The 26,327-nt window shown below is 37.3% G+C and overlaps 3 protein-coding genes across 3 annotated transcripts; 1 reads left to right on the top strand and 2 right to left on the bottom strand.

Annotated features, from left to right (window-relative positions):
* Window positions 1-1,744: 1,744 nt before the first annotated feature.
* Window positions 1,745-9,093, bottom strand: LOC122407354 (protein yellow-like). Its single transcript, XM_043413517.1, has 6 exons — window positions 8,910-9,093; window positions 5,273-5,777; window positions 4,657-4,759; window positions 3,762-3,850; window positions 3,325-3,617; window positions 1,745-3,251 (listed from the first exon to the last, which is right to left on the bottom strand). The coding sequence occupies exons 1-6, from the start codon at window positions 8,912-8,914 to the stop codon at window positions 2,999-3,001; spliced, it is 1,248 nt and encodes a 415-aa protein (XP_043269452.1). The 5' UTR covers window positions 8,915-9,093; the 3' UTR covers window positions 1,745-2,998.
* Window positions 9,094-19,443: 10,350 nt separating this feature from the next.
* On the bottom strand, window positions 19,444-23,183 carry LOC122419080 (protein yellow-like). Its single transcript, XM_043433346.1, has 4 exons — window positions 23,152-23,183; window positions 22,818-23,042; window positions 21,621-21,879; window positions 19,444-20,319 (listed from the first exon to the last, which is right to left on the bottom strand). The coding sequence occupies exons 1-4, from the start codon at window positions 23,181-23,183 to the stop codon at window positions 19,696-19,698; spliced, it is 1,140 nt and encodes a 379-aa protein (XP_043289281.1). The 3' UTR covers window positions 19,444-19,695.
* A 461-nt stretch (window positions 23,184-23,644) lies between these two features.
* Window positions 23,645-26,277, top strand: yellow-g (L-dopachrome tautomerase yellow-g). The gene is made up of 2 exons (XM_043425417.1): window positions 23,645-24,222; window positions 25,390-26,277. Exons 1-2 carry the CDS (start codon window positions 23,725-23,727, stop codon window positions 26,032-26,034), a joined length of 1,143 nt encoding a protein of 380 aa, XP_043281352.1. The 5' UTR covers window positions 23,645-23,724; the 3' UTR covers window positions 26,035-26,277.
* The last annotated feature ends 50 nt before the right edge of the window (window positions 26,278-26,327 follow it).

Genomic DNA, 26,327 nt, shown 5'->3' on the forward strand with positions numbered 1-26,327 from the left:
GCTGAATGAATCGAACACCAAAATATATTGAAAATTTTCACGTTTATTTGAAAGCCCACTGGGGGATAATCGAGTTGATTTCATCGGTATTTTTTTAATACAATTTCAATAGCATATTTTATTTTGAATAAAAGAACAAAGTGAATGAAGATACAGTAAAATATCCTGAAGTCATATCTGCTGAAAAATTATTAAGTTTCATGAATTTTCACTAATTTTCAAAGCAGGCCTCGGAAGCCGTTATGATCGCACGCACTGCATCATCTATTTACAAATTAATGCTTAATTCAACAGAGCAAATTAATTTTAAAGACAAAATTGAGCAAACATTCCTCACCATTTGGCATGAATTAAGGTAGGAGTCGCGCGACAATCGATATTAGACGAACTCGTGATTTTTAAATTATATCATTTTTACGTGATGAACTTTCATATGGCTAAAGGATTTAATAGGTCACCGAAGATTATATCAAGAAATTTACGATCAAAAATAGAAATATAACACGGCATCTTATGAGAAACCCATCCCGCCAACACTATGATTGCAGAATTCATTTCCTTATCGATTAGATATAGTTTATGTTAAAATTGCTCCTCATACATTATATTATAAAGGTTCCATTGCGACCATAAAAATATAGGACCATCGACTCATTCGAAGAGAATTTTTAAAATAATCTCGATGAAAACTCAGAAAATGGCAGGAGATCGACTGCCATGCAGTGGCTCGATATACTTGGCAACGTTAAGAATGTATGTATACTTTTCGTGATAGCCGGTGAGTTTGGAGGGTTTGGAGGCTAGGATATCTCTCGACTGTCAGGTGAGAAGAGAATCAATATATATATATGTATATATTGAAAAACCGAGTCAAATAAGCAATCATAAGATATTTCTAATCATAAATTATTAAATATGATCTTGTATAAATTTATACGAATAGAGTTTAAATTGCCCTAAGATTTATTCAATACAGAAAAGCTTTCTTATAACCTATTTTATTTCGACGATTAATAAATAGTCATTTGACCATAGAGTCGCGCGACTCTTACCTTAATAAACCAGATCATTTATATCTCTTAAGCCAAACAGTTGAGTAACGCATCGATGAATGAAGATCAGTTCATATTTTTGTCTGTCCGAGTAGCTGTGAAAAATTTTCATCTCCGAAATTTCAGCACAAAATAAAAACGACCTTCAACATTGTGCATGCGTAGAAAAACTGAAATTACGAAATGTCACGCGAAATTTTACGAGTATTTTCAAAACACGTTTAAAATTATTCATTCAATCTTTAGGATTTTAATTGCGACAAAGAAATATCCGAATAATGAATTTCTTCATGCGAAAGATTGTTACCAATAATCACTGGCGATGATCGTTTAAAAGATAAATCATTTTTTCCTGTACTGTACTGCATTCACGAATACTGAAATTTACGTTCAGGATTAATTCGTCTAAAAGGTCGACCATACATAAAGAAAAGATCGAAGTTCACGTGTTTCGTTATAATCTGAGAAATGGTACAAGTTTTGGTAATATTAAGGAGGGGTCCTGCTTCAGAAAGTCAAAAAATCGATTGTTTTCGGAAATGTTTTTAGAATAAACGGAAATAACTCATACGATAGCAAACTTTTCGGTATAGTTTCAAGAATATTTCAAAAGTACAAAAAAATTCTTTTAATGTGAGAAATACTAATTGGTACATGGTTTATGCGCCGAGTCTGATTTTCGAAGTTTCTCAGCTGTAAACAATGTGGAGATCGTAATTCTTGTCTGCAACAAAAATTCCAAAATATTTTTTTCCGTTTTCATATATTTTCCTTCCATATGAACCTATAAAAACCCGAAAAATTGAGAAATTCTATCATTACACCACACTCGAGTGACATTCTTCTTCTTTAGAAGCGTTTTTTTTTTCAAACTCGCTGAAAATATAGAATTTCGTAATTTTTTGGGGTATTTATAGGTTCACGTGGAAGAAAAATATATGAAAATGGAAAAAAAAATGCAATTTTCGTTGCAGACAATATTTACGCAGCTGTACGCAGCTGAGAGACTTTGCACATAAACCATGTCCAAATTAGTATTTCTCACATTAAAAAAACGATATTGTATTCTTGAAACTATACCGAAAATTTCATTATGGCAAGTTATTTCCGTTTATCCAAAAACATTCCCGAAAAGAATCGATTTTTTCGGCTTTCTAAAGCAGGATCCCCCTTAACGCGGTGCTTGACACAAGTGAATACAATTCTTTGAAAAATTAAGTTTATCAATAAGATAATACAATAACACGCTAAAAATTGTATCTGACAATGAGCATAAGGGCGAAGAAAAAAATGACTTTTTCAAATGCACTGAGACCTCCGTTTTCAGAACTTTTGTGGATGCCGCATCTCTCAACTTTACACCGAATACCGATGAAGCTGTGTTTAGTGGGATAAGTGCACAATTTGGCTCCTGGTCAGACCCACAGACACGGAAGGACGAAACTTGCTCTGTTATTTCTGCAAGTTTGATGCGGAGCAGCGGGCGAAAATGGAGGTCTTGCTGTGATCCCAACCGTCGAAATACCATACCTCGGAATAACATTTGTCTATCCCTCCAGGCGCTGATGATTCGACGTTTTTTCGCACGCAAAAACACCAATTTTTCTTGCTATCGTTTTTAACAATTTACCGAAAATTTAAAAAAATAAAAATCGTACTGCAAATCGAGCTTCAGAATGGGACAAATCGGGGTTTACCTCAGTTTCGAGGTATACATCTGTATGAGATGGGACTGCAGATTTGTAATCTGATGCACTGCGGTATTGTTGAAATAGTGAGAAAGTCGGTTATTTTCGAACATCTCATTTCTGAATAACCGCGACGATGTCGTCTGTGAATACTCGGTTTGAAAAAATCTTGTTTTCGCATTTTTTTGTTTTTTTTTTTTTTTTTAATTTCTTAATAAAATGGAAGCTTGCCAATGCTTTACGTTAATAAATATTCTTCTAGTGAGACAGAGTATTATTATAGAAATTGTATCCCCAATGGGGCTCGATCTGACGGTGGAGAATCGACGGTTTGGCTTCTCTTATTTCCGGACGAATTTTTAATAAACGAATATTTATCTCTCGAGGATCAACTCGTCGCATAAAAAATTTATGGAATCTTGAGGTCAGAGCCCACAAATTGCCGTTATCTCTCTCGACCCATCGTATTTCAGCGGTGAATTGCAGTTGCTCCGGGCTGTAAGCCAGAATCCTTGGGGGACAAAAAATAACCGTTACACATCATGGAATTTAAAATTACGTTATTTTCGTATATTTTCACTAACCTCTGACTGTTTGTTCTGGGTTGCCAGGACGCGATCGCAGTTTCCGTCAGTGGAGAAAATATAATTGTGTCGTCCCGGGGATCTACCGTTAGGCCTAAGCCCTGACTCGACTTCCGTCCGACAAGAGTTACCGGAAGTTGTTCCCCGAACGCCGGTGGTCCTGCCTGCAAAGCTGAAGTTGCTACACTGAAGAGACGATCCGAGGCCAAAGGCTGGTAATACAGAAAACCTTGTTTCGGGGAAAATGCTAATCCAACCACACCGTCAAAAAGCTCGAAACTTTCTCCGTTTATCTAAGAAACATTGAAAAAAAATCAAATTAAAATTCTTTGTTCAGTGCAAAGCGAACACTGGAGAAATCCTCAATCGCGTCGAAATATGCTTTTTACTCAATGCCACGTTTTCAGCGACTCCATTTTTTCCGATTGCTCAATTACCTGATACGTTGCATAATCAGGATCAGGAAACATCGAAGCATGTAAAACCCTCCAGCTCCGGTCGGTTGCGCCATCGAATATCAAAAGTCCTGAAAAAAATGCATCGTAACTTGAGATAGTTCATGCACGAAACGATTTTCTTAAGAAAGTCTGAAATTTACACAGAGTTACAATAGATAACCGACTGACACGCGAATCAAATTTTAAAGGGTTTGTCTTATTGGATATTCAGATAAACGTGTTTAAATATAAAGAAAAGTACACAGGGTTCCAGGGACTATGCATAAAAAATCGTTTATCTTACCATATAACGAATGAACGCTTCTTATCAAGTTTACAAAATAGTACATGATAACAATGAAATATATAATGAAGGTCTGGGAAAAAAATCGAGACGGTTGTCTTACAATAAAGATATATTACGTTAAAGATTGAACGAAATTGGTAAAATGAGCACTCGCAACCTCATGTTTGTTTATTTCGGCATTTTGTTTCTTCTTGGCTTGGCCCATTCTTGTCATAGTCTAATGTATTTTTATTAAAACTTTTTTCTCGACCCATTTCCCTTTGTATTTTCCCTTTGCACTCTTTAAAGCGATTTTTTACATAAAAAAACTATAGGTATTGTAGCCATGGACGAATTAAATTTGGGGTTCAGTCACTGATGAATCCCCGTTCGATTAGTGGCTTGTCATTTCATTCGCCAAAAAATAAGTTGAGAAAATTTATTCACAATTTCGAATAAATAACTCTGGCGTTTATTTAGAATGATAATATCTTTAAATAGGAAGTAAAAATCGACCCAATTTAGACACCCATAAATACGATCCTACGGCCACCTTAAGCTTGCAGAGAAAATACCTTAATTTTTATTTAAATAAAATGTCGATTGTACCTGGTCCTGTGGTATCGGTCATGTAAATGAAAACATCGTCGCAAGTTGTAGCTGCGGTGTCATCGATTACGAGATTCGTTAACAGACTGTCAGGCCTCAGAACCTTTGGGAAAAAATAATTGGAGTATGATGGGTTAGCCCTCCGTGATCACAAATTCTACGAAAGACGCGCTGGTCACACGGGGTCGGAATGACCCCAGGGACGTTTAAAGGCTTGCCACGTTGCCAGTATCGTTCCGAAGGACACATAAAAATTCAGGATATCAGCTTGAACCTTTCCGAATAAGAATATCGTGAGAAAAATGTTTAACTAATTTTCAAAATGATGAAAAAATATCAACAACGAGGCCATGTTTAAAAAAAAACCATTTTTCAATAAAAAAAAATGATGAATCTGGCAATGAGCCAGTTTCCTCGGGTACCATTAATTTAAAAATTCCAGATTAAAGTTGCCCTCGGGGTCATTTTGACCCCCGGTGACCACAGAGGGTTTTAATGTACATCAATTGGAAACAAATCCCAGAAAAAATTCTTCAAATAATTTTATCATCGAGAATAAAAGTAAAGAAAAGTAATTACTGAAATCAAATTGAAATATTTGAATAAAAAAATATACCTCTCGAGGAAAAGTGACTTGGCGAACCAGCCGATCGGTTTGAAGATCAAAAACGAGAATTTTGGGTGGGCAAACAACTCGGAAGTCATCGATCGACGTGTTGATACCGCTGTCGAGAACCCAAAGTCTGTTGCATCGATCGGCCCGCATGCGATAGACCGATATCATTCCAGAACAATTGAAATCTCCTTTTCCAGCACCGTGCCATTCCCATGATGGGTAGGCCTGAAGCTGCGGGCTACTGCCAAGTGGCAAATCGCGAGGGATGAAGCTCAGGGTTGCTGGAACACCGGCCCGCAGTCTAGGAGTGGCTATGAAAATTCTGTGCCAAGCGATCTCCACTCCTGTCGGCACAACGTTTTCTGGACGGAACTGTTCGAGGTACGCCGAATCGTAGGGAAGGGCAAAATCTAGGAGCGGCCATTGAGCAATCGTTTCGAGGACCTCGCAGTTTATGGTGCCGGCTGCCAACAAGCCTGTCAGTAAAACCACCGTCAGGAAATTCCTGAATGGATAATTCGTTTGTATTAATTTGAATTATTTCAATAAAACAAAATATTACTAGAAACATGTTATTTTTAGAATAAGAAAACGAGGACTCAAAAATCCGTTGCGCAATTCAAATAAATTCGATCTATTTTGTAATGGACCTTAGAACGTTGGGAGTTTTTACAGCACCTGTCGTTATACACGACATTCGCACTACTTTCTACGCTTCACGAGTTCTACGAGCTTCGACCAACGTTTCATCACAGCCATTCGATCAACCAGCCTTCGCGTGACCGCGAACTCTTCACAAGTGAAAAAAGAAAGTCTGCGATTACTACGACCGATTTTACAAATGTCGTACCTTCGATTATTAATATTGTATGAACCACGAATTCACCGAACCCGTCGAGATTTCTTTTTTATTTATTTTCTCTCCATTCTATTATTATGACATGACGGTCATTTCAACGCCGGTCATTTCAAATTCAAATCATTCGGACAGCGAAGTTTTGTTCGTCGAGTATGAATTATCCGAGCGAGGGCATTGATCGAGACAATCGAAATGTTGTCTAATAACGCTCGACGAAGAAATGGAACGGACGGGAAACAACGGCGAATCGAACTCGAACTGTAACGTGCATCTTTTTTTTTCTCATAAAGTTTCCTTTCGTTTTCCTATACGAACGAATAGGTTCTGCAAATCTTATTTCATTACAGAAGCTCTGCTAATTATTCATTTTTTTAGAATTCTTTCGTCGTCGAATTTCTATCAAAAAATTCATCCATGAATCATTTTTTAATGAGTTTCGCCTTTGTAAAATAAAATAAAACATTGTTTAGACTTCGAAACACTTATAAAGTTCTCCGGCGTATAATATGAAAATCTCATTTTCAAGAAATTCTAATTGAAATATAAAAATTCCGAGCACTCCTGAGACACCAAAATTCCGACATAAATTAGTGACATCAGAATTGTGATTTTCTAATAAAAAATTTAAAATCTATAATCTCGGAACCAAAGAGACAAAATGAATGAATAATCCAAATAATAATTTTGAAATAAAAATGAAATTATTTATAAAATTTTTTGTTAACTCATTGAAGTGCCATGAACTTGAACGTATCACGCGATAATTCAAGATTTTTTGCTTTCTCTGAATCGTTCTTGTTCGAGATTGAAGCATCAATGAACGTAACAGGCCGGTGATGTCTCTTTTCATTCTCGACAGTATAATTATACCGAACTCGAGTGCAACCATAACGATACAGTAAACTTTACAAAACGCTTGAAACTGCCGTGAATCACGGAATGGGATTTGAGTACCAGAAAAACCATCACACATAAATATACACACACTCACACGCGATTCAGGCGCAAATTCATGGTTGCTTACTCAATTATTTAAATCTCACTACGAAAACTGTCTGGGACCGTTATTTTTCCTATTCTAGTTCCATTTTTCGTGGTTATGATCTCGATATTTTCGGTTTATTTTCGGATATTTCGTCCTTTAAAAGCTTGTTCCATGTCCAAATTCAAGGAGTTTTTAACCGTTTGTAAAATGCCCAATGTCACTATTTTTGTATTGCGATAATAATATTAAACTTTAATAACATCGTTTTGTACGATGAAACGTGAATACTGTGATGAGATTTCGTTGCACCAAATTAGCGAGTTTAGAGAATGCTAAAGTTTTTTTAAGCCTTCACCAACGAAATTTCGTGAGAACACAAATATTCACGACCATTTAGAATTGATCCATAATTTTTATTTTTTCGTTACACGTAACTTGTGAAAAAAATGCTGAAAATTGAAATTTGCAAATTGCTTCCTCAAGATGGTCAAGATGCATGATGCTCAAAGCTTACTCTATGAGGTGCTATGTTTTTCATTTTGACCTCTCATGGAGGAAACTTTAAGCATTGTTCTAAAAGCTTGAGAAAGCAATTTGTTACTTTAATTTTTTTTTAAATAAAATCTTACCTTATTCATCGACTTTTAAATTTCCAAATTAATTTTCAAAAATGAAAGCAGATTTTTCGAAAAACTCATATTTTCGTAAGATTTCAAAAATCATAAAATTTAAACCGCTCAACCGATATTTCCCAAATTCAATACCAACCTTCCTATTATGATAATCTATTTATAAAAAAAAAACATTTAGTAATAAATCTTAAAATTTCCGGAAGTTTGAGCGTCGACACGCTTTTTTTAAAAATTTCAAAACGTCGTAGGATTCGTTTTTTTTCAAATTCTGACAAAATTATCAGAGAATGAAGAGCTTGTTCAGATTAACATCTATGCAAAACGGTAGCCCTGTATCTCAAATCGTTTTCGAGTTATAAGCGTTTGAAATTTGCAGTGCCATAACATACACACACACACACACACACACACATCCGGACATTTTTTCTAGATATGATTTTTTGATGTTTTTGGAAATTTTGAGCACATTGACATTGAAAACTGGAAAAAAAAAATTTCATCGTCACATAGCTTCCTCATAGAGTAAGCGAAAAAATGAAAAAGCTGCCATCCTATTTGCTCTCATTCACATAATTCAAATTGAAATCATGCAAAATCTCACTGAAAAATAAATTTATACCTGAATATGCTCCATCGCAATCGTTGTTACCCAGCAATTCGAAATTGCCTACCAACGAGTTATTTTCATTTCCATATTAATTTTCATCTCGTTCAACATTTGAAATCGATAATCAGCTCACACTTTTAAGAAGGTAATATCTAATGAAATCGATCTGTCATGTTATTTGGTTTGATCTCGAAGCGAAATAAGGGAACTTGTTTTTTATAATTTTTCTATCTTTTATGCATAAGCATTCGTCTAAGAATCGGTGTGACCGCGTTTTGTGCCGATACACGTTTGTAAAATTATATCACATGGTAAGGATTGTATATCGCGACCACTCGAACATTTGACGTGTGCATTGGACTAATCCAATAAAGCAGAGCAATGAGAATTACGAAAAAGTAAAAAAATCATCGAAATTATTGACAATGGTAAATACGCTGGAGCCTGAACTCTGGGAATGCTTGGGTAATTTTTTAACTTCCTAAAAAGATTCCTTTACTTATTCGCATCAGGAATCTACGACTCGGATAACCGAGTGACAACTGTTAACCCACCTCATGACAACGTTGATTAATCCATAAAACGATGATCGAAGAATAATCGATGGGATGCACTTTGTTCACAGTTTGAAAAATATACCGTTCGATAGAACGAGAATGGAAACGACTTTGAGATAAATAATTGAACAAATGATGTCTTTGTCTTCGATACTCGGAGAAACGTGTTAACCACCGTGTACTCAGTCTCGTACTGAACTGCAACGTCGAGTTGCCTGTTCTAATTTCCTAACATTCTCCACGACAGTGTGTGCACCTTGTGTATATTCGAAACTGGGGAGAATTATAACGTGGTGTGTGACCAAACCCTCGGTATCCCGTTTGACGATACCAGGGGAGAGGAGAAAGATCGTGGAGGACAATCGAGAGTCAACATCGAAAGAGGCCCACGCCTCCTGATCTCCGTAACACAAAGCCTCGCGAAGCGTATGCACGTAAGAAGCGAATTGGGTTTGAGTTATACATACGTATGGGAGGTTCCATGTTAGTCAGCACCACCTCATTGGTGCAAGTGGCCAAACTTTTTTTTCATTCGTTTGAACGGTCAACCTGGTACTTTTATTTCTTCAGGTATCGCTCGAAGTCACGTATATACGAAGACTATCAAAGTGAGTACTGAAACGATACTTAATTTTACTAACAGACGTAATTATCCACAGACCTCATTGTCAAAGGTCATAATGGCTAATGTGCTCAAAAAATGAACGTAAAGCTGCACACTTATTGCTCACTCAGATAAATCTGCTTATCTTTGCTTCAGAACTTTGCGTATTCAATTTGAGGGTCATTCGTTCTGATTTTAACTTTAAATAAGGACGAAAATTGCTGGTTGTTGCTAAATCTTTTTAGAGGGTGGGGGTAAGAAACGAAAACTCCTATACTAATATATTGAGTGACGTCAGCAATGCCACTTTACAGATATGGAATTATTACTATTCATTCGGATGAACAATGCGAAAATTTTCTAGTTTGTGAATGATAATATTAATTATTATTCAGAAACACGCTTATTTTAATCACTTAAAGTTGATAGAAAATTTATTTTCGGTTATTGAAAATTGCGTTGAAGTAAAGACAAAGTTTGGCAGCGTTGCGTTATTTCTTCGTGCTCAGCTGTTGGTTGGATGCAGTGAGCCCTATGCCCAGTATTTTTTGGAGGTCATTATGTCATCAACTCCCTGTCAAGAAATTGCTCCCGTTGGTGTCGTAGTTGCAACGTGGCCGCATTTCTACGCTGCAGTTTCAGTTAACCCGATATGATCGTGATGCAGTCACATATTTTCGGTGATTTCTTGTCATTTAAGTCGGTAAATTATCTGTTTTTTTCAGTAAAATCATTCTCTATATCGTCCTGATTTGAACTGTCATTTTTCAAATGAATTTCTTCATTAATAAGAGTGATATAAGCAAAAAAGTGTGAAGGTGACGACTTCGTCCGATTCAGCGGATGCAATGAAATGACATTTTTACTCAACTTCGACATTTAATTTCTCCAAAATGAGTTCGGTAACCTCAGTTTTCCTTGAAGCAGTAAATTCAGGAAATATTCATCAATAAATAGAAACACTTTTACAGACATTCACCTCAATAGTTCGACGAATTCTGGGCAATTATTCAATGGCATTTGACATCAACTTTCGTTCAGTCAATTACTTCATATTTAGTGCCTTACTGGGTTCGAATTATACGACCCAATTCCTTTGAGTTTTTTTTACCGGATCACTCTTCATGTACGAATTTCAGAAATACCACAAACATTTATATCCCAATCTCATGAATCCTCTCACATTCGATGAACCTTGAAGCTGAAGAATTTACTAAAAAATTCGACTCCAATGAGTCAATTTATTTGGAGTCTTTTTCAACCACGTGTCCAACACTCAACCCAATGCCCACTCATCGATGTGACGATTGTAGTGATAACTAACATCATCAGTAAGGAGTTAGCAGAACAACAAAACAGTCAACAACGCCACGATCGTTGACGATTCGAAAGACTCAAATTCCTCCACATTCAAAATTCTCATCGAAATTTTATAAAATATAGTTCTTCATTGTAATCGATCATTTTCAACCTTTCAAAATTTACCGTCGAAACTGTATCAAGGTTATTATTCATCGAAATAAAATCAACTGATTATGTAATGAAATATGGAATACAGCATTTTCATAAGGCTTCGTGACACTGGACGATTTAATCTCATATTTCTCATGAGCACCGATCGCATTATCGTTTTTAATAAATCGAACTGAAAGCCGTCAAACTTAAGTGGAAAGTCCCGTGCATGTAAATCGATTCCTCGAGATCAGAAGGGCGCAACTCATGCACAGTTTCGCAGGAAATCAACGTCACTTTAAGTCTGTGTGCATTAAGAGTGTGACCGTAAGTTTCCCATTCGCTGTTTGGTCGCACGGTGCGCGAGTGTCCTGGTTCTTGAGTCTCATGCATCTTGCCGAAATATTTAATCCGCAGGTTCGAAAGTTTTTTTCCTCCGCGAGCCTCTTTCGAGACAAATCTTGCGAATTAACGTCACAACGAAACTTGCTGTGTTAGAAGAAACTACTGGATCGATACAATTAAAAACTCCTTTTTCGGTTTTCGATAAATATCACCGACACAAAAAACGCCTTTGAATTTGAAGTCTTTATAGCGTCAACTCAGTCGTAAACCTTTCGAACAGCAAAACGTAACGTGACGAAAAAAACGTTTCACGATAGTAGCTCGCTTTCGAAAGGCGCACGCCCGAGTGTCAGTTCACGTACAAACAAATGTATGCGCACACGTTTGTGTGCATTCGCCACAAACGAGCGTGATGAATGCAGGATATTCATTTTATTCACAAGGACGAGAGTGTCGAGGAGCCGACATTGATAAAGTAAAAGGATACTGAGACATTTATGTACGGAATAAAAGTCAGTTTACTCCTGTTTTGAATAGTACAGTTTCAAAATGAACGATCAATTATCAATCGGCTAAATACTGTAATCGGTAAACGCGTCCGTTTCGATCGAATCGTTTGTGGCAATTGCGTAACCGGCTCCGTGATTGATTCAACTTTTGAATCGAATGCTAAGAGAAAAGTGAACTTTTTCTTGCTTTTCAATAAATCAAACACTGAAAAAAGTGACACCCTTTAATCACGCGTTCCAAATATCACAGAGTTATCAATGGTACGATCTACGTCCAGTGCTAAAATCGTGTTGAGAAAGTGCATTTTTTTCAATTAGTCTTATCCCAAGATAATTAGAATATTATGTTTTGCAAAATAGAAAGGATGAAACTTCAATAAATCTACAGTCACTTGAAAACTCGTATATCGATGACTTTTTTTCTCTAATATTGAATTCGTCGAATATAAATCGCTCAATTATTCTTAATTCTACCATTTTATGTAATGTTTTCTCAAGCAACCAAAGGTTCATAAAAGCTACTGATATGTAACTATGCCAATTATATAATGACTGCAGTGCTTCACAAAGAGAAGCACATTGGTTTCTCGTTCCTGTGTTCTCTGTGTACATTTTCACTTTATTCCGACCATTATTTTTTAGCGTCAACGTTTGCTACTGATAATAAAAAAAAAAAAAAACGGGAGAACGGGATTCGAAATGGAAAACAACCCGGAGATTCTATTTTATTCTTCGAAAAGTTTTTTCCGAGTAACAGGAAATGGAATTTAAAAAAATGATAAATTGAAAACAAGATTTTTTTACCGTTGTAGTCATGTTTTTAAAGCAACAGCATTTTCTGTAAAACGTTTAATCGTAGAATCAAAGAATGCGCGAGTCGTTGACTTGTACATAAATAGAAAAGCTCGGGCAAAGACTGGATCCATAATAAATGCATACGTAATACAACATTGTCCGCAGCCGTATTCGAAACGTAACAACCAACATTTTCTAGCGTAGCAAATGTTTATACCGCTTAAAGACTCGAGGCTGCTGAACATTGGCGCTGACATAAGATCCCACGTGAATTAGCCGGCTCGTAATGTGTTCTCGTGTTAAATTCTAGTTGGAATCGATCCTACTCATACGTAACTCTATGTACGTTAATGTCCGTCCTTGATTTCTACGTACGTAAAAGACTTCTTGAGAGAGTACAGCCCGTTAGAGATCGAAAGTAACCGGAACTGACCGCACCTTGTTTTTTCGGTTTTTGTCTCTCCTTTTTCATAATGATCAACGGTCCTTCCGATTCGATTGTGCCTTTCGGCTGGAGGGACCTTATTGCTTACGAGCTATTGTGTGACACAGCCGTTTTGATCGCCAAGCATCAGACAGCGATCGATTCCAATTCCAGCGCTCCATGAAATTAGCTACTCGGCCAAGATCCGGTCGGCGAGATGAATCGAAAAGTTTCATTCGCGTCCTGCATATCAATTTATGGGAAAGAAATTGGAAAATTTATTTTTTAGGGAATATTTCTGTGATTTTAATGAGGCGATTCGGATTCTTACAGTCCAAAATATCGATGCAAAAGTCACCTAATTCTACTCATCATTGAGGCTCGTTCCAGAAAACATGCTTCGGAAATATTTTCGTACTCCGATTACCGAATAACTTTTGTAATTTTTTCTATAAAAATTTGTGCACGAAAATTCTTTAGATGAAACAACAATTGAAAAAAGCTGTTTTGATGTTTGATTTCTTCTCAGGAGTTTTTAAGGTAGTTCGTGCACAAAACGATTTTCTCAAGAAAGTCTTGAAATTTACACAGAGTTTAAATGGCTAGGCGACTGACACGCATATCAAATTTTAAAGGGTTCGCCTTTTTGGTTATTTAGATAAATGTGTTTAAATATCAAGAAAAATACACAGAGTTATAGAGACTATGAGTAAAAAATTGTTTATCTTTCCATATAACGAATGAACGCTTCTCACGAAATTTATGAAAAGGTACACAATAACAACGAAGCATACAATGAAAGTCTGGGAAAAAATCGAGACGATTGTCTTACTAGTAATAAAGATATATTTTTCTTGTCTTTTGTCTTTTTATTGACACTCTTTTCTTAATCCATTTCCCTCTGCGCTCTCTAAAGCGATTTTTTACACAAAAAACTATATTTCAGCCAGGGATGAATGAAATTTTGGGTTCAGTCAATGATGGATCCCCGCTCAATTAATGGCTTGTAGTTTCATTCGCCAAAAAATAAGTTGAAAAAATTTATTCATAATTTCGAACTCTGACATTAATTGAGAGTGATAATATCTTTAATTAGGAAGTAAAAATCGACTGAATTTAGACACCCATAAAGTACGATCCTTCGGGCATGATCTACCTTAAAGGCATAAAATATTTGTTATTAGAAATATTATCAAGTTGAAAAATTAGTCGATTAAGTTGTTTTGTATCGATGATAAATTTCATTTGAAACTAATGATTTCTGTCAGCCTTAGACGTGTGACTGACGCCACGTTGTTTAACAACGATCAATTAAGCACAAAGCTCCGAGCATGAACTAACTTATAAATTAGTACATTCGACAAAGTGGACGAAACACGCAAATCCACGTGAGTCGCGTGTCTAATAAAACTCGTAAGACAATATCATCGATCTCGAGCTCTTGCCGGTATGCAAAATCTCGATCACGCGTAGCGCAGTGGGCTTGTTTCCATCATAGAATTATTTTTTCAGTCATTAATACCGACCCCATGTCACTGCGGTTGAACGGTTGTTACAAAATATCCGATTGTTAACCGTAGAAACACGTTGAATTGCTGTTACTTTTCGGTCCAGTCAAACCGGCGTAAAAAAAATCATTTGGTTGAGCAAAAATTTTCTACTTTTTTACTATCTTGAAGGGATAAACGACCAGTGCGAAATCACGTTCCCCGGTTCACTCAAAGGTGAATTCAACAAATTTATTCGATAGAACTATAAATTGCGAGAAGGTGAAAAATCAAAATATTTCATGCGATCGTTTGGCTCAATCAGATCGCAACTCGATGGATCAAACAATATTTTTTATAGCCTGGTCATGGTCACCGTGATTTACGAGCAAACTTTCGCGTTCCATTGCTGCTTTTGTCGATATCGTTCAGATCAGACAGCACACCGTAGGATCGTGAGACACACCCGAAGGTTGAATCCGGCTGTGGTAATATCTTTAATGCCACGAGTTCGATTATCGAGAATAATATTCTTAAAGCAGCCTCGTATTGGTGAGAGAATTTCGTAGTTCGCGAAAGAATTATGCGTCGTTTCGTATAGGCAGGATGGAGCACATCATGCAATTGCGAGAGTTATGGCTCCGAGGCTGAAAAGGACACTGGAGTGTGTGTCTGACACTTTGTTCATTTTACACGCTCCATTCTTGAATTTCCGCGCGAGCATGTACCACAACGCAAATTATTCTTTCTTATTACTTTATCTATAAGTATTCTAGAGAACCGACACTCCGTGCTCGTGTTACTACGTCAGCTTCTGAATAATAAAGAATATCAAATGACACAGGACCACGCAAGAGTTCCGTCTTAATGTATCGAGTTACGATTTTAAAAGTCGAACCTTCCCGCAAATGCTCTTTTAATCGTTCCGCGATCAGCATCGTTCCAATATTATATTTTATTGAAAAGGAAAATCGAAGAAGTAGTCATTTAAGTTCCATCAATCACATCCTTCGCTCGAACCTTTTTTCTGCTTAGAAAGTTTGCCTGTTTTCAACTTGACGAATGAGCTATTTCCAGCGAATTTTCTCGCAGCCATCGATTAAAAGGCTCGTTGCATATTGAAAACTTTGATCGATCACATTGTCGAGGCATTCGGTAAAAACCATCGTTTTCCGTCAGTTTCGATTCTACCTAATCTTCAAATGGATTTTGTGCTCATCATTTTCTTCAAATATTCTACGGAGACGTAAATTTCCTTTGTTTCAACCAAATAACAATTCAGGACAATTATTCGATATTTTTGCCTCATTGCTGCGAGCATTTTCAATGGGGCATTCCAGAGAAGGTGAGAGGCGGATAAAGAAAGTCTGTATACACTCTTACACGCGCGCGGACCTTTGGTGAGGCGAACTGCATAATGTCAAACGTTTGCATCGCATGAAACCAGCACGATAATCAAAGTTTCACGTACAGTTTAATTACACATGAAACAGCGTTGAACATCGCTGTTGTTTTTTCTCACGATTCCACACCTTTTTTCAAATATACGTGCAATTTTTATTTTACAGTATCAAAAGGTTCTCGATTAAATTGGATATATAGCAGGAGCTTGCATAATTGGGTTTATTGCCCCAGAGCAACATGGCCACAACTCGCTCGATGCGTTACGAGAATTTTTCGAGACTCGGTATTTCCATGAGGCACGTGACGAGAATCAATTTTTCAAAATTTTCCATCATTTCGAAATACTCATTAGAACAATATTCAACAACGAAAATCCTCGGTCAATGACGCTCGCACTAATTAGGGGTAATTGGGCGTAATTAGGCGTAATCTTGTGCACGAGTTCCATGATTCCGAGCTGTTGCAAATAAACAATAAATTAATGTCAGGCGCAAGAAACTCAAACAGCGTTTCTTCCCTAAAAGATAGTGCAATCGCGTAGATTTTGGAGACCCCGAAATGATTTGAGGAGCTTTGAAGTAACTTTTGTTAGCAAAGAATAATTCTCCATGTCAGTAGCATTCGAGAGTTGGAAGAATGAAAAATATTGATAAACGCAACAGGCTTTGATATGAGTTATGAATCCAAGGCTTATTATTTTCACCAACACGTTGATGGAGCACGTGATTTTTTAATAGTTGTTATATAATTAGCGTACCGGGTTCGTTGAATAATCGTACGTTCAATAGATCGATACACCTTTGTGTAAATTCTTTTTGTTCTTATTTCCAGCAACTTGAAAGTCAACAGAATGTCGTTGCATCACTGACGTGTGAATGATTGTGTCGAGAAACCGACTTGTGAAATATTGATCATTACTAAACCTGTGTTCCATACACTTGATTTCTTTGCGTTACAATTAAGGGGTCTACCCTAATTAGACGAGAAAAAAAAAGACCATTTTTACGAAATTTATTTTACCGGTATAAATTATAAATATGGATATAAAAAGTGTTGGGCCTAAAAAATACAAGCTTGAAATACACAAAAAAATTTTTTATATTTATTTTACTCAGTTGTTGTACAGAAAAATGGGGCAGAGGACAGGTCCAAAAAAAATAGAGAAAAAAAATAAAAATGGTTTTAGATTCAATTGGTAAATGGCTATAGCGCGTATAATACGATTTTTTATTTTTTCAAAAGTCACAAAATGCCGGCCATTTTTTCGAAAACTACGAAAAAGCACGATTTTTTCATCGTTTTTCGCAAAAACAAAATAGTTCCGCTCAAAATTTCAAAATTCGTATGAAATGCGCTATAGCTATAGTCACAAAGAACATGCGGTAAAAGTTTAGTAAGGATCGGTTGAAAAACGCGTTTAAACGAAGGCAAGTACGCGGTACCGCACTGGGCGGTGCGTATTAGCGCGCTCGCAGACAGTCGAGTAAACGTCGCTCAAAAGTACACTCGGACTGCTCAGATCTTTATAAAATTTTAGTACGATATTTTTAAATATGTATACTTTCGAAAAATGGAATAAAAAAAATCGTTTTTTTTTTAATTCTAATCAGGGTAGACTCCTTAAAGTATAGGAAAAAAATGAGCGAAGAACAAGAACATTAAGAAAAATAATTTGTTTGATTCAAACGCTGAAGTTACCGGGCTAAAGAACACTGGCATTGACTCAACGACGGTAATGCCGTTGAGTCAAAAAAACGTTTTGTCGAACCAACGAATTCGATGATTTCGCCACACTATTATTCGTTGATCGAACAAAAATTTTTGTCGAATCAGCAAATTTTTACTCGGTGCACGAGCACGCACTTATGACTGTCATTCAATAAATGGTTCGATAGAATTCAACAAGAAATCTTTCTCCCTCGACAGTGATTCGACCGAACGAGCTTGAAGTGTCGTTGCAGATCGATCAAATTCGAAACACAAATAAAAACTACTCCAGCAAAAACATCCGGACACATCCAGACGAAAATCTCGTTGACGCGCATTAACTCACAAGCTAAGCGAAACAGCAAAACAGTTGAAGTTTTTCCGATTTCAACAAACTCTCATAAATAATAATTCCACAAAATGCAAATGTTAATACAGTTTTTATATATATATAGTTGCAAAACATCGAGGAAAGAAAAAATGTGAGAGGTCACAGACCCCTCCATTCGAACTGGTAAGCTCCATGTTTATATGTAAAGAGGATTTTCATACACACATGCAAAACTGAAGGAACACACACACACACACACACACACACACACACGCCCATACGTATAGTATATCAATATACATAGACATATATACATAAAAGAGATAGCGGAACTCGATGAGCCGTTCGGAAAGCCACGCAGTGCACAAGAGGAGCGACATATACGAGCATTTGTAACACACACGGTTTATGCTGACAAAGAGTTAGTGGTGCTTGGACCGGCCGGCATAGCCAACGTGAAATTTATCGCTCGACCCAGCCCTACTTTCACATGTACATACCCGAATATATACGGCATAGTTTCTCTTCCACATAAAATGCATACATATGACCTGTAACGATAAAAAAAATTTAAACAAAATACAGTCTAAACACTTTGTACGTCCGACTGCATCATCTATAAACGCCACATTTGCCTCTGAAATACTACGAGAACTCTAATAATTCTCTCCTGCAAATAATAAAAAATGATATGATCCCACGAGAAAAAATGTTTTTCCCATCAAATGGGAAATGCTCTCTCCATGCTTATAATTCAAGCTGCTAAAACGAATGATATTTTGTTTCGAGCTTTTGGTCGACTTGTTTTTCGTTTTGCATACGAAAAATCGAGTGATCACTTTTTTCCATGTCTCGTTCGATCGATTTCGCAACGAGACAGCTTTCGAGTCAACTAACTCGACCGAATATTCAGATTTTCGGTTGATTCAACAACATTTTTTCAATACAGATTCTGTACTACGAAACAGTCTCGAAGCAAAAAATGGACACGGTTTATTCAGATTTTTATTGTTCGTCCCTGTGAAAAATGGAGGTTCGAATGCACATTTCTTCTCAACACGCTCGACGATTTTTGAAACAACGACGATCGAACGGAAACCTTCTGTTTACCAAAACGCTCGTACATATCATGGTAAATTCAATCTTTACGCATACAGAAACGTGAAAAATTGAAAAATCATCGCACCATTTTTGCAAACCAAAACAACTCCGATTATCAGGAAACCTTCGAGCCCCGATATTTCACCAGTATAAATCTCTTCTCTCGAATTGCCAAATACTCGGCAAAAAGTAATTTTCTGGAGTGCGAAAATTCATCTTCGTTGAGCAATACGAATCAATTTATTCGCGATTGAAAATCAAAGATCGAATTTTTTCGAAAAATTCGACTTTTTTGTGGTGAAGATCATTCCATTGTTCATTCAAATTTTAGTGTTTATTTATCTCAATACGAGACTGTACAATGTAGTCCTCGCAATAATTTAAACAACTCGTAAAAAAGCATATACTTCGATATTCGATAATTTATCACAGAGCGAGTCGTAAAATTATAAAATAAACTCGGCCATTTCGTCATCAGTGTGGTAAACGAATCAAATGCTACAAAGTTGACGCAGCAATGCTCAGTATTCGTAACTTGCTATTAATCCCGTCGTTAGAGAGATTAAAGGAGACAAAAATACGTGAAATATGGAAATTAGGCAGACCAATGGAGGAGAAAAAGTTCTAAATGATAATGAGGGCATGTTCGACCCCAACACCGACGGTGCCCTGGAAAAAGTCTGGAAAATTTGATTCCATAATTCTAACACGAGCTCGTTTTCCATCAGCCGTCACTTGGGTCGTTAACGAACATTCGTGGCCGGAGTAAACTTTTTCAAAGTTTTCGAGGTCAAAGCTATGGTTTGTGTCCCAACGATAAACGGCCGAATCGCCTTCGTAACGGAAATACATAACGCTCCCGCCGTCAGTACCCAAAAAAACCATTTTTTTCGGCTTTGAACCAAGATCATTAACGTTCCCGACCGAAGTACCATTCCTAAGCTTATTCGTGAGTAGGCTGAATATTCTGTCTCCGCCGAGATATGTAAAAACGAGACAGGCTGATCCGTCGGAGCGACGAAGAAGGACGGAGTAGAGGACGTCGGGAGTGGCGGCACCGGCGGTTACGATTTTCGGCAAAATCATACGATAGCTACGATCGGAAGTCACATCGTAGACGAGAATAGCTCGGGATGCTGCGTCCGTAACGTATACGAAGACCCGACCGTCACCGCTGTAATCGGCAGTTACGTATTGTAGCCGCGAACTCGGAGTCGCCATCTCGTCTAGCAAGATCGTCTTTACAACCTGACGACGAGGCATGAAAAAGAGGAAAAAATTGTATTACCGTTGCGTGGGAAGAGAAGCAAATGAAAAGGGTCGATAAACAATACTCAGTTTGACAACTTGTGCCAAGATACTTTTACAATAAAATTGTCGAATTGGAAAAAACAATTTCTCTATAAAAAATTGGATCTCTTCGCATTTTGAAGTTTCATTACCGAAAAGTAATTCGGCCGTTCGGTAAAGTTCGGTGAGGGTCCGCTTTTTTGCGGTAAATAACAGTTTAAGATCCTCTGATGAGCACAGTTCCGAGACCTCTTAGGGGGCAACATTTCGAATTATTTCATTTACAATTTGGAGTCTTTAACACAGTACTTTGTGGGAGAATTCACAATAATATTAAATTTGAAAAAATTGTACGGTGTTCGAGCTACGGAAAAGATTATACCGTGAAGAAAATTTATCACAGATTCCGTTTCTTAAAAAAAAAAAACATTACCTTACGGTCCTTTTAAGAAAGAAAACATGAAAAACTTTAGTTTTTGACGTGTCAGTCATTACGTTGGACTGCTGGTAACAGCTGATTGAACTTCGGCCAAATTCGGGAATCGCGGGAATTTCATCAAATTTATTTTTGAGACTGACTCACGTGCTTTCATTCGAATAGTGACTTCGCTTTTTTTTTTAATCAATCGACCATTCCTTTTTCTCTGTGCCTTTACACCGATATAAACTTTCTTTCGCACAATAAAAATGTTCCCCAGGTTATGTGTATTCAAAGTGTCACCGGTACCGACTCAATCATTAACTAGCCGAGTTGAAGTATAAATTTTATCTTTTATGATATTTTTATAGCATTTTATTACATTCTTGTGACAAAAATATTCTCAATGTAAGTCTTTATTAATTTTATTAATAATTTAGACTTGAATTTAATCCAGATAAAGTAGTTGCTAACTCGACTATAGTCATAGAACGGCTGAATTACTTTAACCGAAGCTCAATTGACCTTGGGACTGAATTCCGACACGCCTAAAACCACACAAACCTACCCACGGAGTGTAAAAACAATGAAAAATGGAAATCGATCAATTATTTTTTTTCAGTAACTGCGTTCTGAAACGATTCATTTCGTATCCAGTTTGAGTCACTTTTGTGTTGTTGATTTTTGAAGAAAAGCTCGTTGAGTTGTCATCGTTTGGAAGAAATTGGATTAAAATTGAGAAACAAATTGATCGTTTTCGATAAATCAACGAATGTATAGACATTAACAGGCGCTGTGCACAAGAAACTCTCAATTACACATCCGAATGAATCCCGCGTACCTTTCCGGTCTTGAGATTGATCGCAACGACTTTAGGTGGGCATGTACGAATTGGATCTTCGAGAGAACGTACGACACCGGTATCGAGAACCCACAGAATAGTGTGCGGATCGAGAAATACATCAACGGCACTCTGTAAAGCATCACAATCGTCTTCCTCTTGGTAGGACCAACTCGGGAATGGCTTGAGCAGCGGTTGAATACCGAGTCTATTCTTCAATGGTAATTTCGCCAGGGTAGCTGGCACTCCGGACTTGAAGCTGTGGAAGGAAGTAGGTTGAACATAAATTTCATTGACAGCTCAATAAAAGCATGCCAAATATGAATCCCGATGAAATTTTAAGGGGGAATATCAGTATGAGAAATAAAATCGAAAGAATCGCAAAAGAGCTTCTGTATAGTCCAGGAATAGCAGGCTAATCGGTAGAAACTTGTTTTATATTAATATTTAAGAAACATCGTTCAATTTTATCCTCTCAAAACTTTAAACGCGTTTTTCTCGATTTTGTCCAATCGACTTCATTCAAAAAGGATTTTCTTCAGAAAACTTATCGCTATCGTCGCATCGTCGAGTTTTTTTTTTTAATTGTTTACTTTTTTTATTACCAGTTTACTGCAAATTTTTTGTGAAATTCGAATTTTTTTTTTTTAAATACTCGCGATTTTTTTTCCAACCAAAATTTTCAAATTTCCTACGATGCTGTGACAGCTGTACTATTGTAATTTAATAATCTTTTTGAATTTTTGATTTCAGATGCTTGCTGTGGCACTTATGCTTCCAACCGTCGGGCAGTCTTTTCTGAGACGCCATTTTGCGACCGCTCCTCTGCTCAATAAAATGTACTAAAAATAATTTAAAAAATTCCTCCTATACTTCATTAATTCAATAACTAATACACAAAATTTAACATGATTTTATCGAACCGTTTTTCCAAAAAAAAATCTCAAAAAATACTTCATTTTTCAACCTGTCACACCGATATTGCCCCTTAAGGTATTTCTACTTCAATCACTTAATTGTCAAAACATTTATTTACCAGTAAAAAAAATTCAAGTTTATCAAGTGTCGAATGTTTATTGGTGCACTGCGTTGCGATTACGTTCCAAAACGTTTCATACAAAATTCTCGATTCATGAGTACCCAAAGATTGAATTCGAACCGTTCGACTGTAGGGTTTCGTAAAAACTTGGTAATTACCGTGGTAAAGTAACGATAGCTTCGTCCTTGTATATAACAGCTCTCGTAGCGATGACGTTTTTACTTATGTAGCGACCGCTGCTCTTGTACATGTTTTTAGTGGTTTCGCACGGCCAATCGAAATTACCACCGACCCATTCGAATCGTTTTGTATCGTAATATTCTGCATAGGTTACAGAAGCAATGCTCATGGCAATGATCGACGCGAACTTAATCATTATTTTCCTGTTATTTAGGTCGATATGTACGTACGAATATTCCTGACTTTCTTTTTTTTCCAACAATTTGCAAGACTCGTAAAGCACAACTGCGATTAAAGAAATAATTCGCTCACCAACTGAATGTGACGCATCCGTATGCCCACATTTATATACCGTATACACTCGAACGAAAGAAGAGCGTTAATTGTGAAAGAAATTATTTCGAGAAAAAGAAAAACAATTGTTGTTTTGAGAGAATGAAAAATATACGATGGCGAATTGGGAAACGGAACTTCCGGCCCAGGAAGCTTGAATTCGATGCCTTCCTGACCGCATTTCATGTGTTTACAAATACCAGCGATGAAGCCTTCGGCTTTCGTGATCGTATGCAATCCCACAACATTTCAAGAAGCGAGAAAATAATTTGGTTTATAATACAGCAATAAATATCGTACGCAATATTGATCGTTCGCGGTTCGAAGAGACTCGGAAGTGCCGGAAGCTCCATTGCACTTCCGTTAACATTTGTTTCGAAAATAACAGATTGTCAACAAATTATGTGAATTTAGTTGGCTTACGATTATATATAAAACCCGAGTTGGCCGTGTGCAGCTTCCATATTCTTTACAACCTGCCTCAGCTCGGCTCCGACTGCGAAATACTCGTTAGTCCATTTTTCTCATAAATTTAAAAACTAAAGTGACACGATGTCGAGGATGGGGACGATCGGTTTTGCATTACTGCTCGCGGTCACGGGCTCTGCTGCACTCGCTGATCGCAGTTTAGTTTTCGATCTGACCTTCGTCATTTCGGGATCAAATCTCGAATGGCCAGGAGCTAATACCAAAAATATTTACAAAACGAGCGGACGTTACGCCCCTCGCAACATAATAGCGACGAGAAATCAGATTTACAAGGACGAGGCTATCGTCGTATTTCCACGTTGGAAGCCTGGAGTCCCCATTACACTCGGCCTTGTTAAACTCACGAAAAAAGGATCTTCCGGTAAACCTGTTGTCTCACCCTTTCCATCCTGGGCATTGCAGGAAGAGGGCAATTGCAAAGCCCTTCAAAACGTCGTGGACATTGTTCTCGATGTTCAAGACATTGTTTGGGTACTCGATGTCGGTACGGTCAACACTCTCGAAAAATCGCTTCCCTATTGCTCACCCAAAGTTGTGGCCATCAACGTCAGAACTGGCAAGGTGAGTCTTGCTCCAAATTCTCCAAAAAAGAAATCAAGAATCAAGATTTTTTTTCATTCGCACAAATTTTTGAGGTCCGCGGTAGATTGTAACGCGAAATGTCTGTAATTTATTTTCTGCCTCGACGAGCCACGTCAACATGGCCTTTTATGAGAAATCACCGAGTAGCTGTACATTTTTCCCCATATTTCCGTTATCGATGGACAGGATGGAACAAGATTTGAACAATGGAGAGATTAAATATTTCCAATCATTTATCCGGCTTTAAATTTATCGAAGACGACTCATGACAGGAGTAATTACTAAAATAAGGCATGACACTCGCTCCTTTCCAGATTTCATAGCGTCACTAGAGACGTTGCAACGTCTCATATTCGAGGTTATATTCACGTAATTTAAAATTTGAATGTATCAGCAATGTATGCTGCAGATTGGCAAACACGTTCGAAAACTTTTTTGCTAAAGTATGTGAGTCAGAATGACTATCAATATAATAAATTTACAAGCAAATGGAGAAGTACTCTTTTATTTTCATACATATTTTCGTATAAACGCAAAGTCTTTTTCTTGAGAACTAATGTACTCCACGCAACTGATGAACTGTCAATGACATGTGATCTGTTTTTGAACACGTACATAAGCGCGCCCAAATGAAAACGAAAAGCGACGTTGACAGATGAACTACTGTCAAACGATGCTCTGTATTTGAATGACTAGTTAAGTAACTGAGTAGTTTCCTTAATTTAATTCTCCACTAGGTGAGTCACCAGAGGCGCGCTCCGTGCCCGTCATCTTCTTGCAAAGCGTAACTTTTTATTCATTTTTACCATGATTCATTTACGCTTAATAATTCAACTCATTAACAACTATTGAATAACTATTGAAAGAATGTCCAATTCGAAGAGTTTTCGAGAAATCGAGTCGAACAAAACGATATCGACAAAATGTCAAATATGGTTTGAATTCCAAGCTGTCATTTTGACAGGACGAATGAACGTTGTTGTTTTCCGAATGAATGGTCGTGTTTCAAGAACCAATCGGAATCGCGGAAAAGCGATGACAATGAACAGCTAATTCACGCATCACAATCCTTACTTTATAAAAAAGGAGAGATCAGCTCCGATTGTAACGATCCCAATACAATTGATGTTATTTTGTCTATTTCAGGTGTTGAAGTCAATCGATTTGCGGATGTGGATAAGCCCAGCATCGCGTCTCCAGTATCTAGCAGTAGATTATGCGAAAGACGGGGGGATTTTTCTGTACATTTCGGACGCATCGACACGTGCGATTATTGTGTACGATGTGGCAGAAAATCGGGGTTTCCGGGTCGTCCTCCCGAAAGCGGTAACGCAGGAGAGCTCCCACAGGGATGTTTTGTACTTAAGTCTCCTCCGGAAGAATTCCGGAGCTTCGGTTTTGTATTTCACCTATTTAAGCTCAAACAGAATGTACAGCATTAAAGTGGAGAATTTGAGATCGGGGGCGGCCAGCAGTTCGATAACCGACGTCGGCCCGAAGCACGCGAAAATTGTCATCCTCGGGACTGACGACGGAAGCGCTATTTTCTTCCGGAAGAAAGGACATTCGGACATTTTCATGTGGAACGTTGAAACTAAATTTTCGACGGAAAATTTTATTCTCGTGCAAAAAGGCAACGATAATCGTTTGCCAACCCAAGTCGCTCCTGGCTACAAAAGACTCATGTGGGTACTCGAGAGCAATTTTCACGATTACTTGCAAAATACTGTTGGCTGCCCAGGCCCTTCAGTTCTCTTACATCCTCTCCTCAAATCGGCCGAGTACTTGTGAGCTAAAGGTATAATTATGAAGGCAAAAACTTCATAATTACTCGATTATTGAACATTTCAATGCGGCTGTCCTGCATCGAATGAAAATAAAAAGCCTCAAGTTCAACAATCACCGTTTCATGCGAAATAACTTTGTGCGATGTTCATCATATTTTTCATTTTTATAAGTAACCTTGGAACGATCGAACGATCTTTTTTTCGAATGTATACAGCCACGAGAGAAAAAATCATTGAATAAAATTTTTAAAAATAGTGAAACAAATGTCGATCTTTGGTCGAGCGTTCTTACATTTT

This window comes from Venturia canescens, chromosome 1, assembly GCF_019457755.1.
Source record: "Venturia canescens isolate UGA chromosome 1, ASM1945775v1, whole genome shotgun sequence".
In the NCBI taxonomy this organism is placed as follows: Eukaryota; Metazoa; Arthropoda; class Insecta; order Hymenoptera; family Ichneumonidae; genus Venturia; species Venturia canescens.

Coding starts and splice junctions, on each gene's coding strand:
- LOC122407354 (XM_043413517.1), bottom strand. Junction 3,851..4,656: donor GACCGATACCACAGGACCAG/GTACAATCGACA, acceptor CATTTTTTTCAG/GACTTTTGATATTCGATGGC. Junction 3,252..3,324: donor CCCAGAACAAACAGTCAGAG/GTTAGTGAAAAT, acceptor TTGTCCCCCAAG/GATTCTGGCTTACAGCCCGG.
- LOC122419080 (XM_043433346.1), bottom strand. CDS start 23,183: ATGTGGGCATACGGATGCGTCACATTCAGTTG. Junction 23,043..23,151: donor GGATGCGTCACATTCAGTTG/GTGAGCGAATTA, acceptor CCTAAATAACAG/GAAAATAATGATTAAGTTCG. Junction 21,880..22,817: donor GCTATCGTTACTTTACCACG/GTAATTACCAAG, acceptor TTCCTTCCACAG/CTTCAAGTCCGGAGTGCCAG.
- yellow-g (XM_043425417.1), top strand. CDS start 23,725: ATGTCGAGGATGGGGACGATCGGTTTTGCATTACTGCTCGCGGTCACG. Junction 24,223..25,389: donor TCAACGTCAGAACTGGCAAG/GTGAGTCTTGCT, acceptor TGTCTATTTCAG/GTGTTGAAGTCAATCGATTT.